This window comes from Rhinoraja longicauda, chromosome 16 (genome assembly GCF_053455715.1).
Source record: "Rhinoraja longicauda isolate Sanriku21f chromosome 16, sRhiLon1.1, whole genome shotgun sequence".
Taxonomy (NCBI): Eukaryota; Metazoa; Chordata; class Chondrichthyes; order Rajiformes; family Arhynchobatidae; genus Rhinoraja; species Rhinoraja longicauda.
In genome coordinates this window covers 48,223,355-48,246,288 of record NC_135968.1, presented here as the reverse complement: position 1 = coordinate 48,246,288, position 22,934 = coordinate 48,223,355, and the positions used below count along the sequence as shown (strand labels likewise).

Here is a 22,934-nt window from a genome sequence, read left to right as displayed (position 1 = left end):
CAAGATCATGAGGGGAATTGGTAATGTAGATGTCCATTGTTTTTTACCCAGGGTAGGGGAATCAAGAACCAGAGGACAAAGGCTTAAGGTAAGAGGGGAATGATTTAATGGGAACTGAGGGGCAAGCTTTTTCCACAGGATGGTGGGTATATGAAACAAGCTATTGGAGAGGGTAGTTGAGGAAGATTTAACATTTAAAAGACATTTGGACAGGTACATGGATAAGAAAGGTTTAGAGGCATATTGGCCAAATGCGGGAAGGTGAGCCTAGTGTAGATGAGGTATCATGGTCGTCATGGGCAAGTTGGGCCTGTCTCCTTGTTGTATGACTCTATGACTCCAAATCTATGCCAGTACGAAAAGCAATTCCACTGTCCACTAAATTTGCCGTAATCTATTGTTCCCATCATATTTAAAGGATCCACTAACCCACATCTGTAGCATCTGGGAATTGACCACAGCACTCAATGTGACCACATGCAAACTCCACATTAACAGCATCAGAGGTCAGAATTGGACCTGGGCTGCCAGCGCTGGTAAGACAGCAGCTCCATTGGCTGTGTCACTGTATTGATCATCTCAACTCCATCCTATTCTGCACTATCAGAGTTGTTGGCTACGTTCTCCATTTCCCTGGTCCCATCTCCTTTGGATCCAGAACTCACATCACTGTCCCAGACAGTCCTGGAGCCAAATTTAAACCCTCAAGTGGCCTCAATGGTCTTAATGAACTGAATCCAGCAGACTAGAATAGCCCAAACCAAAAATACACTGGGAGGCCCCCGAGATCCAGCAAATCCTCAGGTCAGTTTTGCAGTGGTCAATGTAGCCAGACATTAAAATTATGAAAAGCATTAAGCCAAACGATGTAAAGAAATGTAACTTACCGCATGCTTACCTTTCTTCCCTGAAGTCCTAAAACCCAGTTACATGAACATCTCATTAGAATCCAGACCTTGTGTAATAAACCCTCATGTAATTAACCCATTTCCAGCCTTATTAATAAAACGACACTTTAAATACATCACTCCCAAATATATCAAAATCTTTTAACAAACGTTTTATTTTAAATATTGAATTTAACAGCATTTTGGACAAAAAAATTAGAACTATTTTGCATGCCATTTATTCCCAAACAGACCTGGAAATGCTGGAAGCACATTAAATACAAATCAAGACTTGAACAGAACAGAACAGCCCACCACAAAATATCTCTTCTACTTCCAGTAATTGTATTCTCTTCAAATATTTCATTTTTATTACTGGAGGGGGGGGGGGGGAGGGGAAGAAAGAGAGAAAAAAGAGAAAGAGAGAAAGAGAGAAAGAGAGAAAGAGAGAAAGAGAGAAAGAGAGAAAGAGAGAAAGAGAGAAAGAGAAAGGAGAAAGAGGAGAAAGTAGAGAAAGAGAGAAAGAGAAAGAGAAAGAGAGAAAGAGAAGAGAGAGAGAGAGAAAAGAGAGAGAGAGAGAGAAAAAGAGAGAGAGAAGAGAGAAAAAGAGAGAGAGAGAGAGAGAGAGAGAGAGAGAGAGAGAGAGAGAGAGAGAGAGAGAGAGAGAGAGAGAGAGAGAGAGAAGAGAGAGAGAGAGAGTGAGAGAGAGAGAGGGAGAGGGAGAGGGAGAGAGAGGAGAGGAGAGAGAGAGAGAGAGAAGAGAGAGAGAGAGAGGAGAGAGAGAGAGAGAGAGAGAGAGAGAGAGAGAGAGAGAGAGAGAGAGAGAGAGAATGAATGAATTTCTTCTCAACTATAACCCGACGCATAAGAGTTTAGAGCTACTTATGCATAATGCTGGGAAAAAGAGACAAAGTGCTGGAGTAATTCAGCGGACCAGGTAGCATCTCCGGATACAATGGAAAGTGACGTTTTAGGGAATGTGGCCCCTTTTCAGACTAATACTGGGATCTGACTTAAGCTTCAAGATGGAATAACTGATAAAAATTGTGAAATTAAAGTGGTAATGAATTGGATTGGTTTTGGCTTCAAGCAACTCGAGCTAAAATTGATGATTATTTACCTACACACAGAATTTACTGGTGTATTTAATGCAAAAACAGCAGTATTCAACTTTACTATGCAAAACTAATGACAACATCTGGCAGCAGCATATGCATAGTTGAATTGCAAATCTCAAGACCGCTGTCAGTGACAAGTTGATCCTCTGCTGCTGTTTACACAGAAGCAATCAATAAGAAATCAATGAACATACTGAATATTTAACCTATTCCTAATGCAAAGACTGCTGAAAATGCTAAACCTTGCTGAATGAGATGGAAACAAGATTTTAATGATATCCATCATAATTACTACTGAACTTAATTGGCCTTAATTGGCCATTGTGTACAGTTTCGATCCCCTAATTTGAGGAAGGACATCCTTGTAATTGAGGCAGTGCAGCGTAGGTTCACGAGATTGATTCCTGGGATGGCGGGACTGTCATATGAGGAAAGATTGAAAAGACTGGGCTTGTATTCACTGGAGTTTAGAAGGATGAGAGGGGATCTTATAGAACCATATAAAATTATAAAAGGACTGGACAAGCTAGATGCAGGAAAAATGTTCCCAATGTCGGGCAAGTCCAGAACCAGGGGCCACAATCTTAGAATAAAGGGGAGGCCATTTAAAACTGAGGTGAGAAGGAACTTTTACATCCCGAGAGTTGTGAATTTGTGGAATTCTCTGCCAGAGGGCAGTGGAAGCCAAATCACTGGACAGATTTAAGAGTTAGATAGAGCTCTAGGGGGTAGTGGAATCAAGGGATATGGAGAGAAGGCAGGCACGGGTTATTGATTGGGAACGATCAGCCATGATCACAATGAATGGCAGTGCTGGCTCAAAGGGCCGAATTGCCTCCTCCTGCACCTATTTTCTTTATTCTATGTTAATGTGGACGGTTATTCGTCTCCTCTATGCTAAAACTTCTATTCAAGGTTTAATTTTTGAAAGTGTCTGCCTATATTTCAGCTTTACCTTAATCCCACGTGTATGTCCCAATCTTTATTTCACTTTCTGTAAGAGAGTAAAAAGTTAATGACTTGTGGGGGTTTACTTCCTGGTTTGCTGATTTGAGATAATTCTTCATTGTTAGGCTGTACAGCCTTCGAGCTGACTGCATCATGACTGGACATCACAGATCCCAAAATATGGTGTACGGTAAAAAGGCAGATCAAAATTGGAGAACTCATGGGCAGCACTTTTTATTTTAGAAAACAAACTATTTTTTATTGCAGATTGCAATTTCCAAAGCACTTTACTGTTAAAAGTTTAATTCCTTGAAATTTTAGATGAATCTACTGACAAGTGAAGGCATTACTTCATCAATTGTAACAAGACAAAGCATCAAAATTTCAGTTGTACATCTGTTGAGATTCATTTGCATCACAACTCTGCCGATTTCACTCCTGTATGTACAAGAAAGGCTGTACATTACATCTAGCTTGATTGGAATCTTGTTCATCAAATCTGCTTTATTTGCTCATACAATTATGTAGATGTGATTACTGCAACAGTCTCCCTGCTTTGAAGCATGGCGTGAAAAGTCAAAGTAGTTCAGCATCAATGAAGGATCAGCAATATAATTCAATGTCAGGATGGTGTGTTACTTGGAAGGGAAACCTGGTGGTGCAGGCAATGGGTTAGGGAGGTAGTCCAAATAACTGCAGTGCTCCTTGTAGATAGCACGCACCATGCACGTAAGATGTTGGAAAAAAAGCTATTGGGCTGCTTTTCTCTGGATGATGCCCAGTTTTGCCAGCATAGACGTAGCTGCTATCATCCAGGATAATGCACATACAGTATCAAATCTTGACATGCACCTTCTCCACGATAGAAAGCATTTGAGTATTAAGTCATCAGTAACTAACAAAAAGTCCCCGAAATTCAGAGTTGCATTTGTTATCAAAGTATTTATGGTCCAACTGCTGACACTATTGACCGAGAACATTGTGATACTAATGCCAACATCTGCCAACATTGGTAGACAATTGGGACTCTCACTTAGAGGTCATTCAGCAAATTTGTGGCACTAATGTTACTTGTTGTTTATCAATACATGACAGAATGTTAACTAGGTCTTGGTCAAGAGTGTTTAATTGTCATACATACTGAGAATGGAACAATTAATTTTTTGTTTGAAATATGCAGGTGCTTGGTGCATGCAGGCATGACCTACTTTATTTTAATTGTTGTATTGTGCAATTATCAGCAAATGTCCCTTACATTAGGTTCACTCTTTACTTACCACAAATCAATCTAACAGAACCCATGTGAGACGCTGTGCTACCGAACTATTCTTGGTGAAGGACATTGATATTCCCCATGCAGAGACAGCCCATGTGTTAGTATTTTGTGGTGCTTCTTCATGATTCAGGTGGTAACGAGGAAATGTCCTTGGCATGGGATGCAGAGTCACGTTGAGAACCCTTTTATCTGTATGCTACTGTATACTTCTTGTGTGTCACCACCTCTGGTAGACTAGATATTGTCAGGTGGAAAGAACAGAATGGAGTCTGGCATTTTGCTAGAATAATTCAATGAGTGAGACCATCATTTAGGATCAGTCCCAGAGATGAACCAAATTCAGTGGGAGTTACCCTGCCTGAATATGGCACCTAAATTAATGCCCAGTTATCCATACAGTTTTATCCTTTTGCTGCTTTGAACTCTGGCCCCAGAGATGTGACGTGCCGGCCCACCGGCGTGTGGACACGTCCTGACGTCCATCACCCAGGTCCCAACTATGGGTTACATAGCACCCCGTCCACTGCCTTGTGGGTAAGGCTCAGGAGAGCCAAAGGCACTGGAGCTGGAGTCCCTAGAGACGGTCGGCTGGTCCCTCGTGCGCCCGCCTTCCGGCAACTCCTGCAACCGAGTAGCCCCAGACGTGGCAGCCACGCCGTTCCTCTGGACTCAGCCTATCAGGTGGAGAGGGGAATGCAGATGCTGGGCAAGTCTGTATTCCCATTTACCTGACCAGGCTCAGCGGCCAAATCAAATGGAGGACACAGATGAAAAATCCCCCTCTCCAAGCAGGACACACGCCAAACCCCACCACCATCTCCTCCAGAGACTTTGATGTAGTAGGATATTACAAGTCAACAATAACAGTCAAAGTAGTTGGGTTTCTGGGGCAATGCTCCCCCACTCCCACCTCCTCCCATTAATCCCAGGTTGTTAGTTGGATACAAAATCCAGTTTCTGTTGTGAGATTTGAGTTTGTGTCTCTGGATTACCGATTTGGTAATTTCAGTATTGCTTCATCACTATGCCCTTTAAATCATTATATTTGATATGGAACACAGGAAAAGATACAACCCAATAATACTGAACCCAAAGTGTCCACGATATCGCTTACTGCAGGTACCTTCATATGGATCATATGGACTGCCCTAGATATATTCTCACTATTGATTTACGTATTACATTAACATTTCAAAAGATAATCGTTTTAACTATTTTAATTCTGAGGAATATTTATTTAAAGAAATCAACAAAATTGCAAAAAGCACCAGAGAAAATATCACCTACATCATGTATCAAAAACAAAATAAACCAGCAGTATTTTGGCACGGTGATCAAATGCCTCACTGCCAACTCCTCAAAACTGCTTGTGTGTTTAAAATCACTCAATATTACAAAGTGTATTTTCTCTTTTTAAGCTCTATGTATTAAAAGTGATTACACAACAGTTAAACGGGTGGTTCAGCGGCTCGTTTACCAGAATGATAATCTGGAACCTCCACCATCATCCCACTGAATTTACATCTCACCCTGGCAGCTGTGGAATTGATATTCAGTTAATAATCTGCCACTAGGTTCATACTGCAGCAACACTACCAGTAGGAGTAGGTAGGTAGGCAAGTGGGGGAGGGGGGGGGTGTATACGTGTGTGTGTATACGCGTGTGCGTGTGCGCGTGCGCGCGCCTATACACACATAAGGGAGAAGTGTAACTAGAGAGAGAGTAGGACCTCTCAGGAATCAAAGCGGTCACCTATGTGTTGAGCCACAGGAGATGGGCAAGGTCCTCAATGAGTATTTCTCCTCTGCAGTGGGACGGAAGAAATTGGAGCAGTCACTGGAAGTCTCTTGAGAGCAGTCAGGGTTACTCTGCAAGAAGTACTGAAGGTGCTATCGTGTTTGAAGGTAGACAAATCTCCAGGGCCTGATTTGATATATCCGAGGACATTGTGGGAAACTGGAGAGGAAATTGCCTGGAGCCCTGGTTGAAATTTACAAGTCGTCCTTAAATACAGGAGAGGTGCCGGAAGATTGGAGGGGGGCAAATGTTGTGCCTCTTTTCAAGAAGGGCTGCAGAGAAAAAGCTAGGAACTATAGTCCGGTGAGCTTAACATCTGTAGTTGGTAAGTTACTGAAGAGTATTCTGAGGGATAGGATGTACAGGCATTTGGATGGGCAAGGGCTGATTGGGGACAGTCAGCATGGTTTTGTACGTGGGAGGTCGTGTCTCACAAATCTGATTGATTTTTTTGAAGAAGTGACCAAAAAGGTTGATGTGGGCAGAGCTGTAGATGTTGTGTACATGGACTTCAGTGAGGCATTTAACAAGGTTCTGCATGATAGGCTGCTCTGGAAGGTTAGATCTCATGGGATCCAAGGAGAGATAGCTGAATGGATAGCAAATGGGCTCCATGGAAGGAAGCAGAGGGTAACGGTGGAAGGTTGCTTCTCAGACTGCATGCCAGTGACTAGTGGTGTGCCTCAGGGTTCGGTGCTGGGCCCGTTACTGTTTGTCATCTACATCAATGATTTGGATGAGAGCAGGCAGGGCAAGATGAGCAAGTTTGCTGATGATACAAATGTTAGTGGTTTTGCAGATGGTGAAGATGGCTGTGAATGATTGCAGCAGGATCTGGATCGATTGGCCAGGTGGGCGGAGAAATGTTTGATGGAATTTAATAGAGAAGTGTGAGGTGTTGCATTTTGGGATGTCGAACAAGGGCAGGACCTACACAGTAAATGGTAGGGCTCTGGGTAGTGTTGTAGAGCAATGGGATCTAGGAGTGCAGGTGCATGGTTCCTTGAAGGTCGAGTCACAGGTAGATAAGATGGTCAAAAAGGCTTTTGGCACTTTGGCCTTCATCAGCCAAAGAGTATTGAGTATAGAAGTTGAGAGGTCATGTTGCAGTTGTACAAGACGTTGGTGAGACTGCATTTAGAATATTGTGTTCAGTTTTGGGCACCATGTTATAGGAAAGATATTGTCAAGCTTGAAAGGGTTCAGAAAAGATTTATGAGGATGTTGCTGGGAGCTATAGGGAGAGGTTGAGTAGGCTTGGTCTCTATTCCATGGAATGCAGGAGGATGAGGGGAGATCTTACAAAATCATGAGAGGAATAGATCGGGTAGATGCACAGAGTCTCTTGCCCAGAATAGGGGAATCGAGGATCAGAGGACATAGGTTCAAGGTGAAGGGGAAAAGATTTAATAGGAATCCAAGGAGAAACCTTTTCACACAAAGGGTGGAGGGTGTATGGAACAAGCTGCCATCGTTTAAGAAACAGTTAAACAGGTACATGGATAGAACAGGTTTGGAGGGATGTGGACCAAGTGCAGGCAAGTAGGACTAGTGTAGCTGGGACATTGTTAGCCGGTGTGGGCGAGTTTGGCTAAAGGGCCTATTTCCACACTGTATCACTCTGACTCTAATTCATGCGTCAGGTTAGGTGCACCGAGTTGTAGTGCAAATTGGAGGCACGAACACCAGTGCTATGGGGTATATTGCATCCAGTTCTTGGGTCAGACTTTGCAGAATAAGGCTAAGATCCACATATCCACATCATTAAGATGTCAACCACAGTTACAGAAAATAATCAAAAGAGCCAATGCAATTTTGTCTTAATATCTAAAAGACTGGAGGCAGTGATCACAACATGATAAGTTTTACTCTGCAAATGGAAAGGCAGAAGGGAAAATCGGAAGTGTCGGTATTACAGTATAGCAAAGGGGATTACAGAGGCATGAGGCAGGAGCTGGCCAAAATTGATTGGAAGGAGGCCCTAGCAGGGAAGACGGTAGAACAGCAATGGCAGGTATTCCTGGGAATAATGCAGAGGTTGCAGGATCAATTTATTCCAAAGAGGTGGAAAGACTCTAAGGGGAGTAAGAGACACCTGTGGCTGACGAGGGAAGTCAGGGACAGCATAAAAATTAAGGAGAGGAAGTATAACATAGCAAAGAAGAGTGGGAAGACAGAGGATTGGGACTCTTTTAAAGAGCAACAAAAGTTAACTAAAAAGGCAATACGGGGAGAAAAGATGAGGTACGAGGGTAAACTAGCCAATAATATAAAGGAGGATAGCAAAAGTTTTTTTAGGTACGTGAAGAGGAAAAAAATAGTCAAGGCAAATGTGGGTCCCTTGAAGACAGAAGCAGGGGAATTTATTATGGGGAACAAAGAAATGGCAGACGAGTTAAACCGTTACTTTGGATCTGTCTTCACTGAGGAAGATACACACAATCTCCCAAATGTTCTAGGGGCCGGAGAACCTAGGGTGATGGAGGAACTGAAGGAAATCCACATTAGGCAGGAAATGGTTTTGGGTAGACTGATGGGACTGAAGGCTGATAAATCCCCAGGGCCTGATGGTCTGCATCCCAGAGTACTTAAGGAGGTGGCTCTAGAAATAGTGGAAGCATTGGAGATCATTTTTCAATGTTCTATAGATTCAGGATCAGTTCCTGTGGATTGGAGGATAGCAAATGTTATCCCACTTTTTAAGAAAGGAGGGAGAGAGAAAACGGGTAATTATAGACCAGTTAGTCTGACATCAGTGGTGGGGAAGATGCTGGAGTCAATTATAAAAGACGAAATTGCTGAGCATTTGGATAGCAGTAACGGGATCATTCCGAGTCAGCATGGATTTAAGAAGGGGAAATCATGCTTGACAAATCTACTGGAATTTTTTGAGGATGTAACTAGGAAAATTGACAAGGGAGAGTCAGTGGATGTGGTGTACCTCGACTTTCAGAAAGCCTTCGACAAGGTCCCACATAGGAGATTAGTGGGCAAAATTAGGGCACATGGTATTGGGGGTAGGGTACTGACATGGATAGAAAATTGGTTGACAGACAGAAAGCAAAGAGTGGGGATAAATGGGTCCCTTTCGGAATGGCAGGCAGTGACCAGTGGGGTACCGCAAGGTTCGGTGCTGGGACCCCAGCTATTTACGATATACATTAATGACTTAGACGAAGGGATTAAAAGTACCATTAGCAAATTTGCAGATGATACTAAGTTGGGGGGTAGTGTGAATTGTGAGGAAGATGCAATAAGGCTGCAGGGTGACTTGGACAGGTTGTGTGAGTGGGCGGATACATGGCAGATGCAGTTTAATGTAGGTAAGTGTGAGGTTATTCACTTTGGAAGTAAGAATAGAAAGGCAGATTATTATCTGAATGGTGTCAAGTTAGGAGGAGGGGGAGTTCAACGAGATCTGGGTGTCCTAGTGCATCAGTCAATGAAAGGAAGCGTGCAGGTTCAGCAGGCAGTGAAGAAAGCCAATGGAATGTTGGCCTTCGTAACAAGAGGAGTTGAGTATAGGAGCAAAGAGGTCCTTCTACAGTTGTACCGGGCCCTGGTGAGACCGCACCTGGAGTACTGTGTGCAGTTTTGGTCTCCAAATTTGAGGAAGGATATTCTTGCTATGGAGGGCGTGCAGCGTAGGTTCACTAGGTTAATTCCCGGAATGGCGGGACTGTCGTATGTTGAAAGGCTGGAGCGATTGGGCTTGTATACACTGGAATTTAGAAGGATGAGGGGGGATCTTATTGAAACATATAAGATAATTAGGGGATTGGACACATTAGAGGCAGATAACATGTTCCCAATGTTGGGGGAGTCCAGAACAAGGGGCCACAGTTTGAGAATAAGGGGTAGGCCATTTAGAACGGAGATGAGGAAGAACTTTTTCAGTCAGAGGGTGGTGAAGGTGTGGAATTCTCTGCCTCAGAAGGCAGTGGAGGCCAGTTCGTTGGATGCTTTCAAGAGAGAGCTGGATAGAGCTCTTAAGGATAGCGGAGTGAGGGGGTATGGGGAGAAGGCAGGAACGGGGTACTGATTGAGAGTGATCAGCCATGATCGCATTGAATGGCGGTGCTGGCTCGAAGGGCTGAATGGCCTACTCCTGCACCTATTGTCTATTGTCTATTGTCTATTGTCTATTGACTGGGGTACAATCGAATAGATGCTACAACAATAAGGTCATGGTTAGACAACTTGAGGTGTTGAGGCCCATATTTTAGAGAATATATATAGCCTGTATGACTGTGTCTCTAGGTTTTCAGAAATATATCAAGCCAAACTGATAGGGTGAAGAGTAAATATTTTTGTTGGTCCAGGATTACAGGATGGAGTCTGAAATTTAGGAAGGCCGTCCACCAAAGTGATCTGTTCAATCGGTTAAGTTCCCACAAACTATTACTCATGTTACCCGAACATCCATTTATTTCCCTCTCCTTTGTGTAATACCTTTGCTGCAGCTCAAGTACATTGAGACCATTCACTTTAACTATTCTGTATATCTTGGTCCACACGTTTGATAACGGCAAAGTCGTTATTGGCCACCGACATTTACTCTGCTTAATTTTGACTCTAAGTTGAAACATCTGGTGCAATAAGCTCATTACACACTGAAAAATTACCACTTCTAGCCCCCTTCCACCAAATGTGAAGTAGTTTCACTTTTTTTTCTTAAAACTGCTACGCCTCAGTTTGTTAGCCTGGAAAAAGTTAGATGCATTGCAAGCTCAGACGTTCAAATGTTTGCATTCCAGCATTGAACTTAAATTTACTTGCTTCTAATCAATATCTGCCTTCAAAATATTCTGATATCTTTCATTGAAGATTACTATATAGATATCTCCAAGTTAAGATCATTTAAAAAAGTATCTTTTTAAGCACACTTTTACATATTGCTAAAATATATACATATTCAAAAAACACTACGTCAATATTAAACGAAACCCATGGGTGATGAATACTAAAGAGATGACATTAAAATTAATTTATGAAATTAGAGATGACTGCTGAGCAAATACATAGAATTTAATATTGGATTCCAACAATACAGGTTTTTAAAAAATGCTGTAATTGTGAATTACAAAATCATAGCATTGTTAAAAAAAGTGTCCAAAATAACTACAACTGTTCTGTATTGTTGATAATGAACACACGTTGAGATTTGAGGAAAAACAATGCAGCTATTAGCATTTAACTGAATTACAGAAAAGCCTACCTACGCAAACGTCAATTTTGCCTTTGATGGCAGCTTCATGGAGAGGCGTGTAGTCCCAGTTATCGCGAGCATTAGCATCAGCACCATGACTCAGCAGCATATTGACAACTTCTGCATGACCAAATGAACAGGCATTATGAAGAGGAATAAGGCCTCCATCGTCTCTTGCGTGGACATTAGCACCATTCTGAAGCAAAAAGTCAACTACATCCTTCCGTCCAAAGCCTAAAGGGAAGGATGTAGAACCATAAGTTTTGCAGAAAACACACAGGTTATTCCCATGAATAATCATTTAATGGTATCATCTTCAGTCATTTGATTAATTTTCTTTTGTAATATGCATTTAACTACATTTCTACTTAAAAGCATATTAAGCACAAATGTTACTTCTCACATTAGCCAGAATATTGTCTTCATCTGGCTGCATGCAAATACGGATTGATTCATTTTAAGTTGCAAGACACAACAAAAATTGTGCTGTTATCAGTGAACTATCACCATCCATCCCCACTTCTCACCTTCAGATGAAAGGAAGGTTTGCGATTAAGCAGCTCAAGACACTGCTCCATGAAACAAATGCAATGATATTCTCAAATTTAGATAATTCATCTCCAAATCTATCTCCCTTAGACTGAGGTACACCACCAACTAATTTGGCATTTTCACCTAGATAGGTCTGAAGAAGGGTCTCGACCCGAAACGTCACCCATTCCTTCTCTCCCGAGATGCTGCCTGACCTGCTGAGTTACTCCAGCATTTTGTGAATAAATCGATTTGTACCAGCATCTGCAGTTATTTTCTTATAGATAGGTCAAATGTTGGTTTGACATCAGGGGTAACAACTGTTTCTTAATATCATGTGGAGTTAATCAAATTCATGCAGGCTGATAGATGTTGGGTAGAGACTACAAGAAAACAAGAGAGGTTTGGTAGCACCGCCAGTCACCAAGCCTTGAATGATATTTTGGTCAGATACAGTATCCAAGTAGTAATGAATGAAGGGGGAAAAAAACTGCAGATGCTGGTTTAAATCAAAGGTAGACACAAAATGCTGGAGTAACTCAGCAGGTTGGGCAGTATCTCTGGAGAGAAGGAATGGGTGAATCAGCACAAACATTATTGGTCTCATCCTTATCAATCGTCCTCCTGCATATGTACGCTGCTATGGAACACATTCGGTGTTGTGTAGCATAAGAATGCATGAAGGAATGTAACATGTGGCATAGAATGCAGGAAAGAAAAGGGGAGGGATCAGCAACAGAATCCCTGCAGCCTGCTCCTAGTTTAAGGTCACCCGATTTAGCCCTCAGCTCCAGTTTCCTGCATGTTCTCAGTAATCCTAAAAATCCAGCATTCTTAAATATAGTCAATGACTTTGTTTCCGTATCTCTCTATAGTGGAGAATGCCAAAGATTCAAAGTTTTCAATTCCTCCATCTCCATTTTAAATGAGCATATTTGAATAATAATGTTTCAAATTCTGGGATTTTGCCATAAGCAGGAACATCGCCAGAAGCCAAGAGCAACAGATATTTTGTTTAACCTCTGTATTTAAACTCCTATGAATATAAACCCCTAGCCTCCCGATCTTTCCCCACTGGATAACACCTTTACTTCAGGAGACAACCACCTAGTGAAAGTTCTTGAAAAGCCATATTCCACGAGAAGTTTCTGCCCACTCTTTCAACCTCTCTCTTTGTAGAACTTGAATAAACTGATTTGGGTAAAGACTATCCAGTCCAGGGAACCCGGAAGCTTTTAACCAAATTAATTTCCCCAGATTTCCTAGATAATGACTATTTGGTGTACGTGTGAGGAATGGACTCTCACTCGAGCACTGTCCAGGTCTCTCGATGGCATCTACACCCAAATGCTCAGAAAAGTTCAAAATGTCAGCTGAAGGGACCACACCACCAACGCCCAGCTCTACGGGGAGATTCCACCTCTGACCGAGAAGATCAGGTGGAGAAGGATGAGGCTCGCTGGTCATTGCCACCGCCATCAAGAAATATCAGCAAACAAGGTTGTGCTGTGGGAACCCACCCATGGAAGACGGAACCCGGGACCACCAAACAAGACCATGCTGAAGACGTTGATGGAAGACGCAGATGTAGAGACAAAAGAGGAGCTGGCCGGCTGTGTGGAGGACAGAGATGTGTGGGGCGTCTGTCACTGAGCCCGAGGGAAACCAGCACCACTGCCTCGCTAATGTTTTCAACGATTTTAATTACTTTTACTTAAGTGCTTTTAGCAATTTAAAGTAAAAAACAAAATGTGTTCAAAGTCTCTGCCATTTACACAATTCTCATTGATTAGCCAGTTGCATCCTCTAGGAACTAATATTTACTTTGGTTAGTTACTTTCCTCTCTATTACTTTGGGAAACTCTTACTATTTGTTTATCTATTTCTTGCTAGTTCAACTCCAATATATTTCTCTATTTTCTGGCACATTAATTGGATTCTAATTTTTTTCTAATCCTTGCAGCACCATGCACTTTCAATTTGAAACCATCATTTATCTTTCTTGGTTAATTAAGAATGCATCATCCTTCTCAGTTTAAAAAAAAGTTTTTCAATTGAATACATTTGTTGAGAATCATGAAATAGTTTCTTAAAATGTTTGTCATTGCAGATGTACTACGACACCTTTTAATCTTCTTTCCTAAACCACTCTTAGCTAACTCGGCCTACATACTTTTGGAATTGTGTTTAAACTGAAGGCATTACTTTCAGATAAGCATGCACTGACAGCATGCTTCATTATATAGACTTGCATTGGGTGCAACGGCACAATTAATAAGCCATTAGCAGAATTGTTTTTACTCTCATACAATACTTCATACATCAGCCAAATTGTATTGTGGGGCTACAGCACAGCCATCTACCCAACGTGGAATGCTGCTTATGTCCATGTTGTGCACAAAACACAGGATAAACCCAATCTGAGAAAAGACTGGTCAACAATTAGCCAGTCGACTAATGATCTCAGTGAACAGATTACAATGGAAATTAACATGAGCCAGTATCATTTCAGTGGTCCAAAAATGGCTTTCCATGTGAATGGAAACACAGAAGCTTGCATTTCATCAGGACCACTGGATCTGCAGCTCTTAAGCGCCATGGACAGAATCACCGACTTTCTGAGATGCAACGCAACTACGTTGGACATCAAAGTAGTGTGACAGAGGTTTAATAAAATCTAAAGTGCGTGGGCTGGAGTCATATCCCGCACAAAGATATTATGGCAGTTGGACATTCATTCTATTCCCACACATCAATGCATATGGTCCTCAAGGCATTTCAAGGCGATCATTGATACGATCTGTTCTTTAAAACATCAGAAGTAGGATGTTGATCAGAGATTGTTCTGCTCTGCATGCAATGAAAAACTGGGAAAGAGCCAATGATTGCACCCCTAACAAGTGCTGCATAATAACTATCCTATGGCTGCAGGCATGGAGGCAGCATGTTTAGAAGTCTTCTTTCACTAGAAATAACTGGCCTCAACATGCAATATCATGTGAATGTGACCTGCCACACATCTGTTTTGGTGTTCCTCTTTATCCCAGCTCTGCATCTGCAGGTCATTGTAGGTTTCATACAAAACCTATTTTTACTTATTTTCCATTCACTTGTTCCCAAGTCCCTTATTCCTTCAAAGCCCCTAAAACGTTCACAGCCAAAGTAATTTTGGAAACATCCACACAACTTGCTAAATGTACAATTTCCAGGCAAGCAGCGAAGATTGGGCGGGACACTTGGCTAATGTTTCCCATTCCACAGTCAGGGTGATCAGGCCGAGGTTGATGTAGACATCGTGGGTTTTGGAGTAATCCCAGTGTGCCCTTGGTATCCATTTTTTCCCCCCATATAATCCTTAATCTAATATCTAACCACTTCCCAATTTGGCAACCAGCCACAAATCTAAATCTGTCTAGATTACCCTACATCTAGATCTCGCCAATTTTCCATTTATTTCCAAAGGTTTAAATCAAGTTGGGCTGAAGAAAGATGAAGTTTGCCCCTTTGAAGCATAAATCCGTGCATTTTACTCAAGTAATCTCTGCAATCAAAATTTGGTTTAAAGCCATGGATTTTCATTTGACCGATTTGCTTGTTTTTATGACAGCAATTGTTTTGCCATTTCATTTCAGAATGAATATACTTCAGATATTCTATTCAAACATAATGGAAACAAATTGGGTTGATGATTCTTTAAACATATAGGAGTCCTACAAAAATGATTTAAATGATACATTGTAAAGGGGCTGATTCTGTAATCTGATTTTAGAGACCAATATCTGTAAACAACAAAATCAATCTATTAATTACTTTACAATGGTACACTTTCTCAAATATAATGCTTAAAACTGACAAATCTGATAATGTCCAAATTAATGCTTGTATCAAAATATTTCTCATAAACCAGCACATTTTGAATCCATGAAAGTTTTTGCAACTTGCATATAATTTTGCTATTAATGGATTAAACTAGCACCAATCTGAAAGAGCCATTTCATTAAAATGCCACAACAAACTGATCACCGTGATCAGTTTTTCCCCATCATTTCAAAGTTCCACTAGCGAAGAGAGACTAAGGTTCAACTGCAAATGTTATATTGGCCTTAGAATTTGCATAAATTCTGTAACTTATCCCAACTGCTTCTTGGACAATCTTAGGCTCAGCTCATTACAGTCTACTGCCTTGTCCGTCTTTCTGTCTCTGTCATATTCTCTAGTGATATTATTATCCTCTGAATAGGCTTAAAACATAAGCCAGGCACACTTTAATCAACTTACCCTTATCAATACTGCTCTGGTTTAACTCAGCCATCCATAGCTAATCTTCTACAGAAGAAGGATCTCGACCCAAAACATCACCCCCCCCCCCCCCCCCCATTCCTTCCCTCCAGATATGCAGCCTGTTCCACTGAGTTACTCCAGCTTTTTGTGTCTATCTTCTAACAGAGGTTGTGACTGCCTGGTAATTTTAATGACGTCCTGGATGTTAAGCAAATTTATCTGTTTACTGATTAAAGTGGTTGACTATTCATTCGAGCATAAGGTTACATTTTTTTTAAAAGAATCAAATAATTCTGTTAGGTCTATTATGCTCTCCTTCACTAAAATGTTTGTATTAAAATAATGGTGCATTTTGTAGAGTGCTAAACCTTTTCAGTGCAGAATGTAATGATTATAACATATTCTTTGTAAACAAATACTTTTAAACACCAATTTCAATGTGCGCCTGATACTTTTCGGTAAGCAAATAGTACATTCACTTGATGATAAACAGAACCTTAAGGACCAGAGATTAAAATGTTGCTTCATAATCTCCCTTACGTCCATACCCCGTTTTCCACTGGCTCGACTTGCTGTGTTTGTCACAAAATGGTTATTTATTAGCCTTTTTAAAAAAAACTTAAGGACTTAGAGATCTTATACCATTTTTTTAAAATGCAGAACTGGCTTTTCAAGCATAAACTAACTACTTCCAGGCTGGTTCTCTGATCTGCCAAAAAGACGATCAATCGTTATTCTTATTTTCTTCATTCCTCATATTTCCTTTTGACATACAAGGCACTCAACCTAGTGGGATCACGGTTAGTGTTGCTGTCTGACAACTTCAGGTTTGATCGTAAACATGAATGCTGCCTGCCAGTTATTTTCTGGATACAGTAAATTATTCTTAAATGCAGCTGTGGGGAAAAGGGGCTGCTCGGAATGCAAGAGCTAATTTCACATTAATGAGCTGAAAGATCTTTTCCATCAGCTCATTCATGTAGACTCGATGAGCAGATGGAATTGATGGCTTTGCTGCCAGGTGCGCGGATAATAGGGAGGAAAGTGGAGGGGCAGGTAGTGATGAGGAAGCAGGGAGTCTGTATCAGGAAGATAGACACAAAATGCTAGAGTAACAGCGGGACAGGCAGCATCTCTGGAGAGAAGGAATGGATGACGTTCCAAGTCGAGACCCTTCTTCAGACTGAGTCAGGGGAGAGGAAGACACAGAGTCAAAGAAGTGTAAGGTGTGAAAATGAGACATCAAAGGGGATGAAGTTCAAGGAAAATGTATAGACCATTGTTAGCTAGAAGGTGACAAAAAGCATACTGAGATGAAATGTAATCAGGGGGACAGTCAGACTGGAAGAGTTGGAGAGAGGGGGAAAGCAAGGTTTACAAAGTTACAGAAGTCATACCGCTGAGGTATAAGCTGCCAAAGCGAAATATGAATGTGGTTCCTCCAATTTGTGCGAGTCTCATTCTGACAGTGGAGGAGGCCCAGGACTGAAAGGTCAGTATGGGAAGTTAAAGTGTTTAGCAACTGGGAGATCAGGTAGGTTTGGGTGGACTGAGCAGAGGTGTTCAGCGGAACGATTGCCGAGCCTGCACTTGGTCTCGTCGATATATAGGAGTCCACACCTGGAACAGTGGATACTGTAGATGAGATTCAAGGAGGTGCAAGTGAACCTCTGCATCACCTGAAAAGACAGTCGGAGTCCTAGGATGGAGTCGAGGGAGGAGGTATAAGGACAGGTGTTGCATCTCCTGCGGTTGCAGGGGAAAGTACCTGGGGAGGGGGTGGTTTGACCAGGGAGTTGCGGAGGGAACGGTCTCTGGGGAAAGGGGTGGAGATGGGAAGATGTAGCAGGTGGTGGGATCCCGTTGGAAGTGGTGAAAATGTTGGAGGATAATGCTGTATACAATGGTTGCTACGATATGATAGAACTTTATTTATCCCAGAAGGGAAATTGGTCTGCAAACAGTCATAAAACATAAAAAGATACATGAAACATGAAATTAATGTGACGAGTGGAAAGTCCAGGATTGGGGATGTGCAAAGATTGGGGACAGGGGAATGGGAGTCACTCTACCCCACGACAGTAGGTGGAGGAGTTGTACAGTTTGATAGCCACAGGGAAAAAACTATCTCCTGTGGCGTTCTGGGCTGCATCTTGGTGGAACCAGTCTGTTGCCGAAGGTACTCCTCAGGTTGACCAGTGTGTCATGGAGGGGGTGAGCTGTATTGTCCAGGATGCTCCACAGTTTGAGGAGCATGCTCCCCTCCAAGTTCACATCTAGTGAATCCAACTCCACTCCCAGGACAGAGCCAGCCTTCCTGATGAGATTGTTGATTCTGTTGGCATCCGTGGCCTTCGTCCTGTTGGCCCAGCACACGGCAGCGAAGGAGATTGCACTGGCTACCATCGATTGATAGAGCATCTGCAGCATCTTACTGCAGACATTAAAAGAGCAGAGCCTCCTCAGAAAGTACAGGCGGCTCCGTCACGTCTTATACAGTACCTCAACATTCCTGGACCAGTCCAGTTTACTGTCCAGGTAAACTCCAAGGCACGTAGTCCGTGATAAACTGCACATCCACACCCTTGATGGGGACAGGGGTGTTCCTCTCCTCTTAAAGTCCACCAATAACTCCTTAGTCTTGTTGGTGTGAAAGGTGAGGACATGGGGGACTCTGTTCCTGTTGCGACAAAAGGGGGGGGGGGAGGAAGGGGGAGCAAGAGTGGAGCTGCGGGATATATCAAGTCTGACTTCTGCTTAGTCTGTACAAGGACAAGGACAGGTTTGGAGTGTGGGGAAAGAAGTGGCAAATGGAATACAGCACAGCAAAGTGTGCAGTCATGCACTTTGGTAGAAGGAATAATGGCGAAGATGATTTTCTAAATGGGAAGATAATTCAGAATTCTGAGGTGCAATGAGACTTGGGAGTGTTGGTGCAGGTCTCCCAAAAGATTAATTTTCAGGTTGAGTTGGTAGTAAGGAAGACAAAAGCATTTATCTCGAAAGGACTGGAATATAAAAGTAAGAACTTAATGCTGACTTTATAAGGTGCTGTTTAGACCACATTTGGAATATTGAGAGCAGTTTTGGGCCCCATAGCTGAAGAAGGATGCGGAGGGGGTCCAGAGGAGGTTTACGAGAATGATCCCGGAAATGATCAGGTTAACGTATGTGGAGCGTTTGATGGCTCTAGACCTGTGTTCCCCAGAGTTTAAAAAGACATGAGAGGACCTCACTGCAACTACAAATTAATGAAAGGTCTAGATAGAGTGGATGTTTCCAGTAGTGGTAGAGTCTAGGATCAAAGGACATAGCCACAGAATAAAAGGAAGTACCTTTAGAATGAAAATGAGGAGGAGTTTCTTTATCCAGTGGGTGGTGAATCTATGGTATTCATTGCCACTGACGATGGTGGAGGCCAAGTCATAGGGTATTTTTAAAGTGGATATTGATAGGTTCTTGGTTAGTAAGGGTGTCAAAGGCTACGGGGAGAAAGCAGGAGAATGGGGTTGAGAATAAAACATAGATCAGCCATGATCGAATAACAGAGCAGACTCAATGGGCCAAATGGACTAATGCTGTTCCTATGTCTTATGATCTTTTGTCTTATGGTCAGCTTCTGTGTTGTGAGGAAATACACGAGTATATGCCTATACTTGGTGTAATCCCATTCCTCTGTAACATTCAATACACATGCCCATTATCACCTCAATATTCTTCCACCAGCCATGGACACTGGGCGTAATTTACAGTAACCAATTAACCTAACAACCTGAATATCTTGAAGAGGAAGATTTTGAAGAACTAGTACTAATTAACAAGTTTGAATTAAGGCAGAAGCTAGAAATATTATTTTTGTTTCATACTGAACTTCTTGAGACATACTCTGCTCTTCTGTGATTTTATCAACATTTCCCTGTTTATTTTCAGTACAGGCTTGATACATAATGACATAAATACCATATGACATTTATAAAGAAATCACAGCCCTTAAAGGAATTAATATTGAGTCACAAAATGTTGGAGTAACTCAGCGCGACAGGCAGCATCCCTGGAGAACATGGCTAGGTGACGTTTCGGATCAGGACCCTTCAGTAATTTTTGTAAACTGTATCTGCAGTTCCTGGTTTCTATAATTAATCTTGTGTCTACCAAAACCTGAGCTGGGTGAGATTGGGAATATGCTGTAAGAAATCCTAAGAGTAACAGTTTGATGTTGAAATTAAAGAATCCGAACCAAATAAAATAGGAAAATCAATGTCTGTGTGCCATCATAGTAATAGAGTGATACAGTGTGGAAACAGGCCCTTCGGCCCAACTTGCCCACACAGACCCACATGTCCCAGTTACACTAGTCCCACATGCCTGCGTTTGGTCCATGTCCCTCCAAACCTGTCCTTTACATGTACTTGTATAACTGTTTCTTAAATGTTGGGATAGTCCCTGCCTCAACTACCTTCTCTGGCAGTTGTTCCATAAACCCACCACCCTTTGTGTGAAAAAGTTACCCCTCCAATTCCTATTAAATCTTTTCCCCTTCACCTTAAACCTATGTCCTCATCACACTACATAATCACTTTGGACTGTGCGGTTTGAATTGTTATTAAATGGAACTCAGTAAAGTAGCTCGTTGATAGACACAAAAAGCTGAAGTAACTCAGCGGGTCAGACGGCATCTCTGGAGAAACGAAATAGGTGACGGTTCGGGTCGAGACCCTTCTTCAGACTGACGAAGGGTCTCAACCCAAAACTTCACCTATTTCTTTTCTCCAGAGATGCTGCCTGACCCGCTGAGTTACTCCAGCTTTTTGTGTCTTATCTTCAATTTAAACCAGCATCTGTAGTTCCTTCCGACACAAGGTAGCTTGTTTCTTAGACTGGTGGTCCAGGTATTCGTGGCCATACTAAGGTTCAGTATTTCTGGCAAAGCTATCCTATAATAGTGAATGCAAATGGGTGATGAACCGGTCGGTTTCTTTGTTGTTAAAATTTACTTCAAATGTAATTGCCTTTAAAATATTTCTGAATGTCAGAGATATTTATACCCAAAAGCCTCAGGCGATGAAGCTCCACCCCAACTTTTTATGAGACTGCCAAAGAGGGCAGCTTTCAATGAATGTCTCACACTACACATAAAGCAACAATTTAAAAAAAATAAACACTCAATAGTAACAACGGAAACGATTACAATTAACTCAGACCAAAAAAACATAAACTGTCATTCAGCTTGACAAACATACATCTCCACTCAAATGAGATTGATATTTGTGTCAGGTATATTTCTGTACCTGGCGTATGTGAACTAGACATTTCCCTGGTTTAATGTACAACTTTACATTAACACCAATGGTCATTGGACTTGTCAGCAGTTCTGAGCTTTGTGAAAATTTTGACATTTCACATTGGACATTTTCACGTAGGATTTCCACTCAAAATCACCAAGGTAAGTCCTCACAGTTCCTCGTGAATCTGCCGACTTTTCAGCCCACCAGTCACAAAATGATGGCAATCCAATACTTTCTTTTAATTCCAGCTTACCCGAAATATCACACAGGCAATATTGCAAAGACTGCAAATTGGTGCAGTGAGCTCACCATATTATCTCGATGAACAGTCAGCCCCACTAAATGACAACCCCTTTCAAACAAAGCCTTTAAACCGATCCTTTGAACTGTGCTACTAAACCCAAACACATCACGATATTTATTCTGTTGGGAGGATAGTGGTACAGCAGGTGCAAGCAATCCTTCCAAAGACCCTGCCCTTTCTTGTAATATTACGTTTTGCAATATTGCAATCATAACATTTGTGCCTCCTGATGGAAACCCACGAATCCGTACTGAGTGACTGGTACTTATCCTTCTCTTTCTCTGAAATTATATCTCTGCTTATTCTCCTTCTCTGAAAACATGGAATGTCTTTACAACTGTCATTCAGTTTGACAAACATACATCTCCACTCATATCTCCACTCAAGCAACAGCGAATGCCAATCCGGTTCATTAAAATCGGCTTGGCAGTGTTCATGAGAAGGTACAGAAACGGTGCAAACGGGCAGTGCTTCTTAAACTGGTGAATGGTTCACCAAAGGGCGAATGAAATTATGTTGGGGTGAATGAAACTGGAGGGGTTCTCGAGTTAAAACACAAGAAAATTTAGTCGAGAGTGAATTAAATGTTGTAATAAAGACTCAAGGGTGAATGACACTGAAATAGTTTAAGTAGTACTGATATAGGGTGTTAATTCCGTGCAGGAAATCACGGGGAGGGGGAAGGGGAAAGGGGAAAGGGGAAAGGGAAGGGAAAGGAAAGGGAAAGGGGAAGAGAAGGGGAAAGGGGCTGAGTTGAGGAGGGAGCGGACCACGGTGCGGTGGCCGCGGTTTGTTGTCTTTACCTGCAGCAAAGTGCAGCGGGGTGGACCTGCGGCCGGCCGTGTCTCTGGCGTTCACGTTGTCCGCCTTCAGTAGCCTCTTCACCCGGGCCACGTCGCCGCTGCGGCAGCCCTCGAACAGCTCCCTGGCGGGGTCGGGCTGGGGCTGGGGCTGGGGCTGAGGCTGAGGCTGAGCAGAGGCGGGCAGCGGCGGGACCTGCTCTCCCGCACTCGGGCCCGGCGCCCCGGGACACCGGCGAGCCGCCATGTACAGGCGATGGCCGGGCCGGACCGGACCAGGCCAGGCCAGGCCAGGCCGGGCGGGGCGGGGATGGAGCCCACTATTCCAGCTTCCCCAGCCAAGCCGGACAGTTTATTGTCACATGTACCAATTCACGTCCAGTGACAGTCGAATTACTTCGGTTTAAACCAGCATCTGCCCTTCCACCCGACACATTTTGAGTCGGGTGGAGTCGGTTCTGCTCCACTCGGATAGCGTCGGCTCCGCTCCACTCCGCT

General features: G+C 42.5%; 1 protein-coding gene across 3 annotated transcripts in view; it reads right to left on the bottom strand.

Annotated features, from left to right (window-relative positions):
* Positions 1 to 22,928, bottom strand: part of LOC144601520 (poly [ADP-ribose] polymerase tankyrase-2-like) — a 68,423-nt gene extending 45,495 nt beyond the window's left edge. The window contains exons 1-2 of one of the 3 annotated variants that reach the window (XM_078413745.1): positions 22,440 to 22,928; positions 11,245 to 11,469 (exon numbers count right to left, since the gene is read on the bottom strand). In XM_078413745.1, coding sequence (XP_078269871.1) covers positions 11,245 to 11,469; positions 22,440 to 22,683 — 469 coding nt within the window. In that variant the 5' untranslated portion in view covers positions 22,684 to 22,928. The remainder of the gene's footprint in view (positions 1 to 11,244; positions 11,470 to 22,439) is intronic. The other 2 variants (XM_078413746.1, XM_078413747.1) reach the window with 2 other exon arrangements.
* Between the last annotated feature and the right edge of the window lie 6 nt (positions 22,929 to 22,934).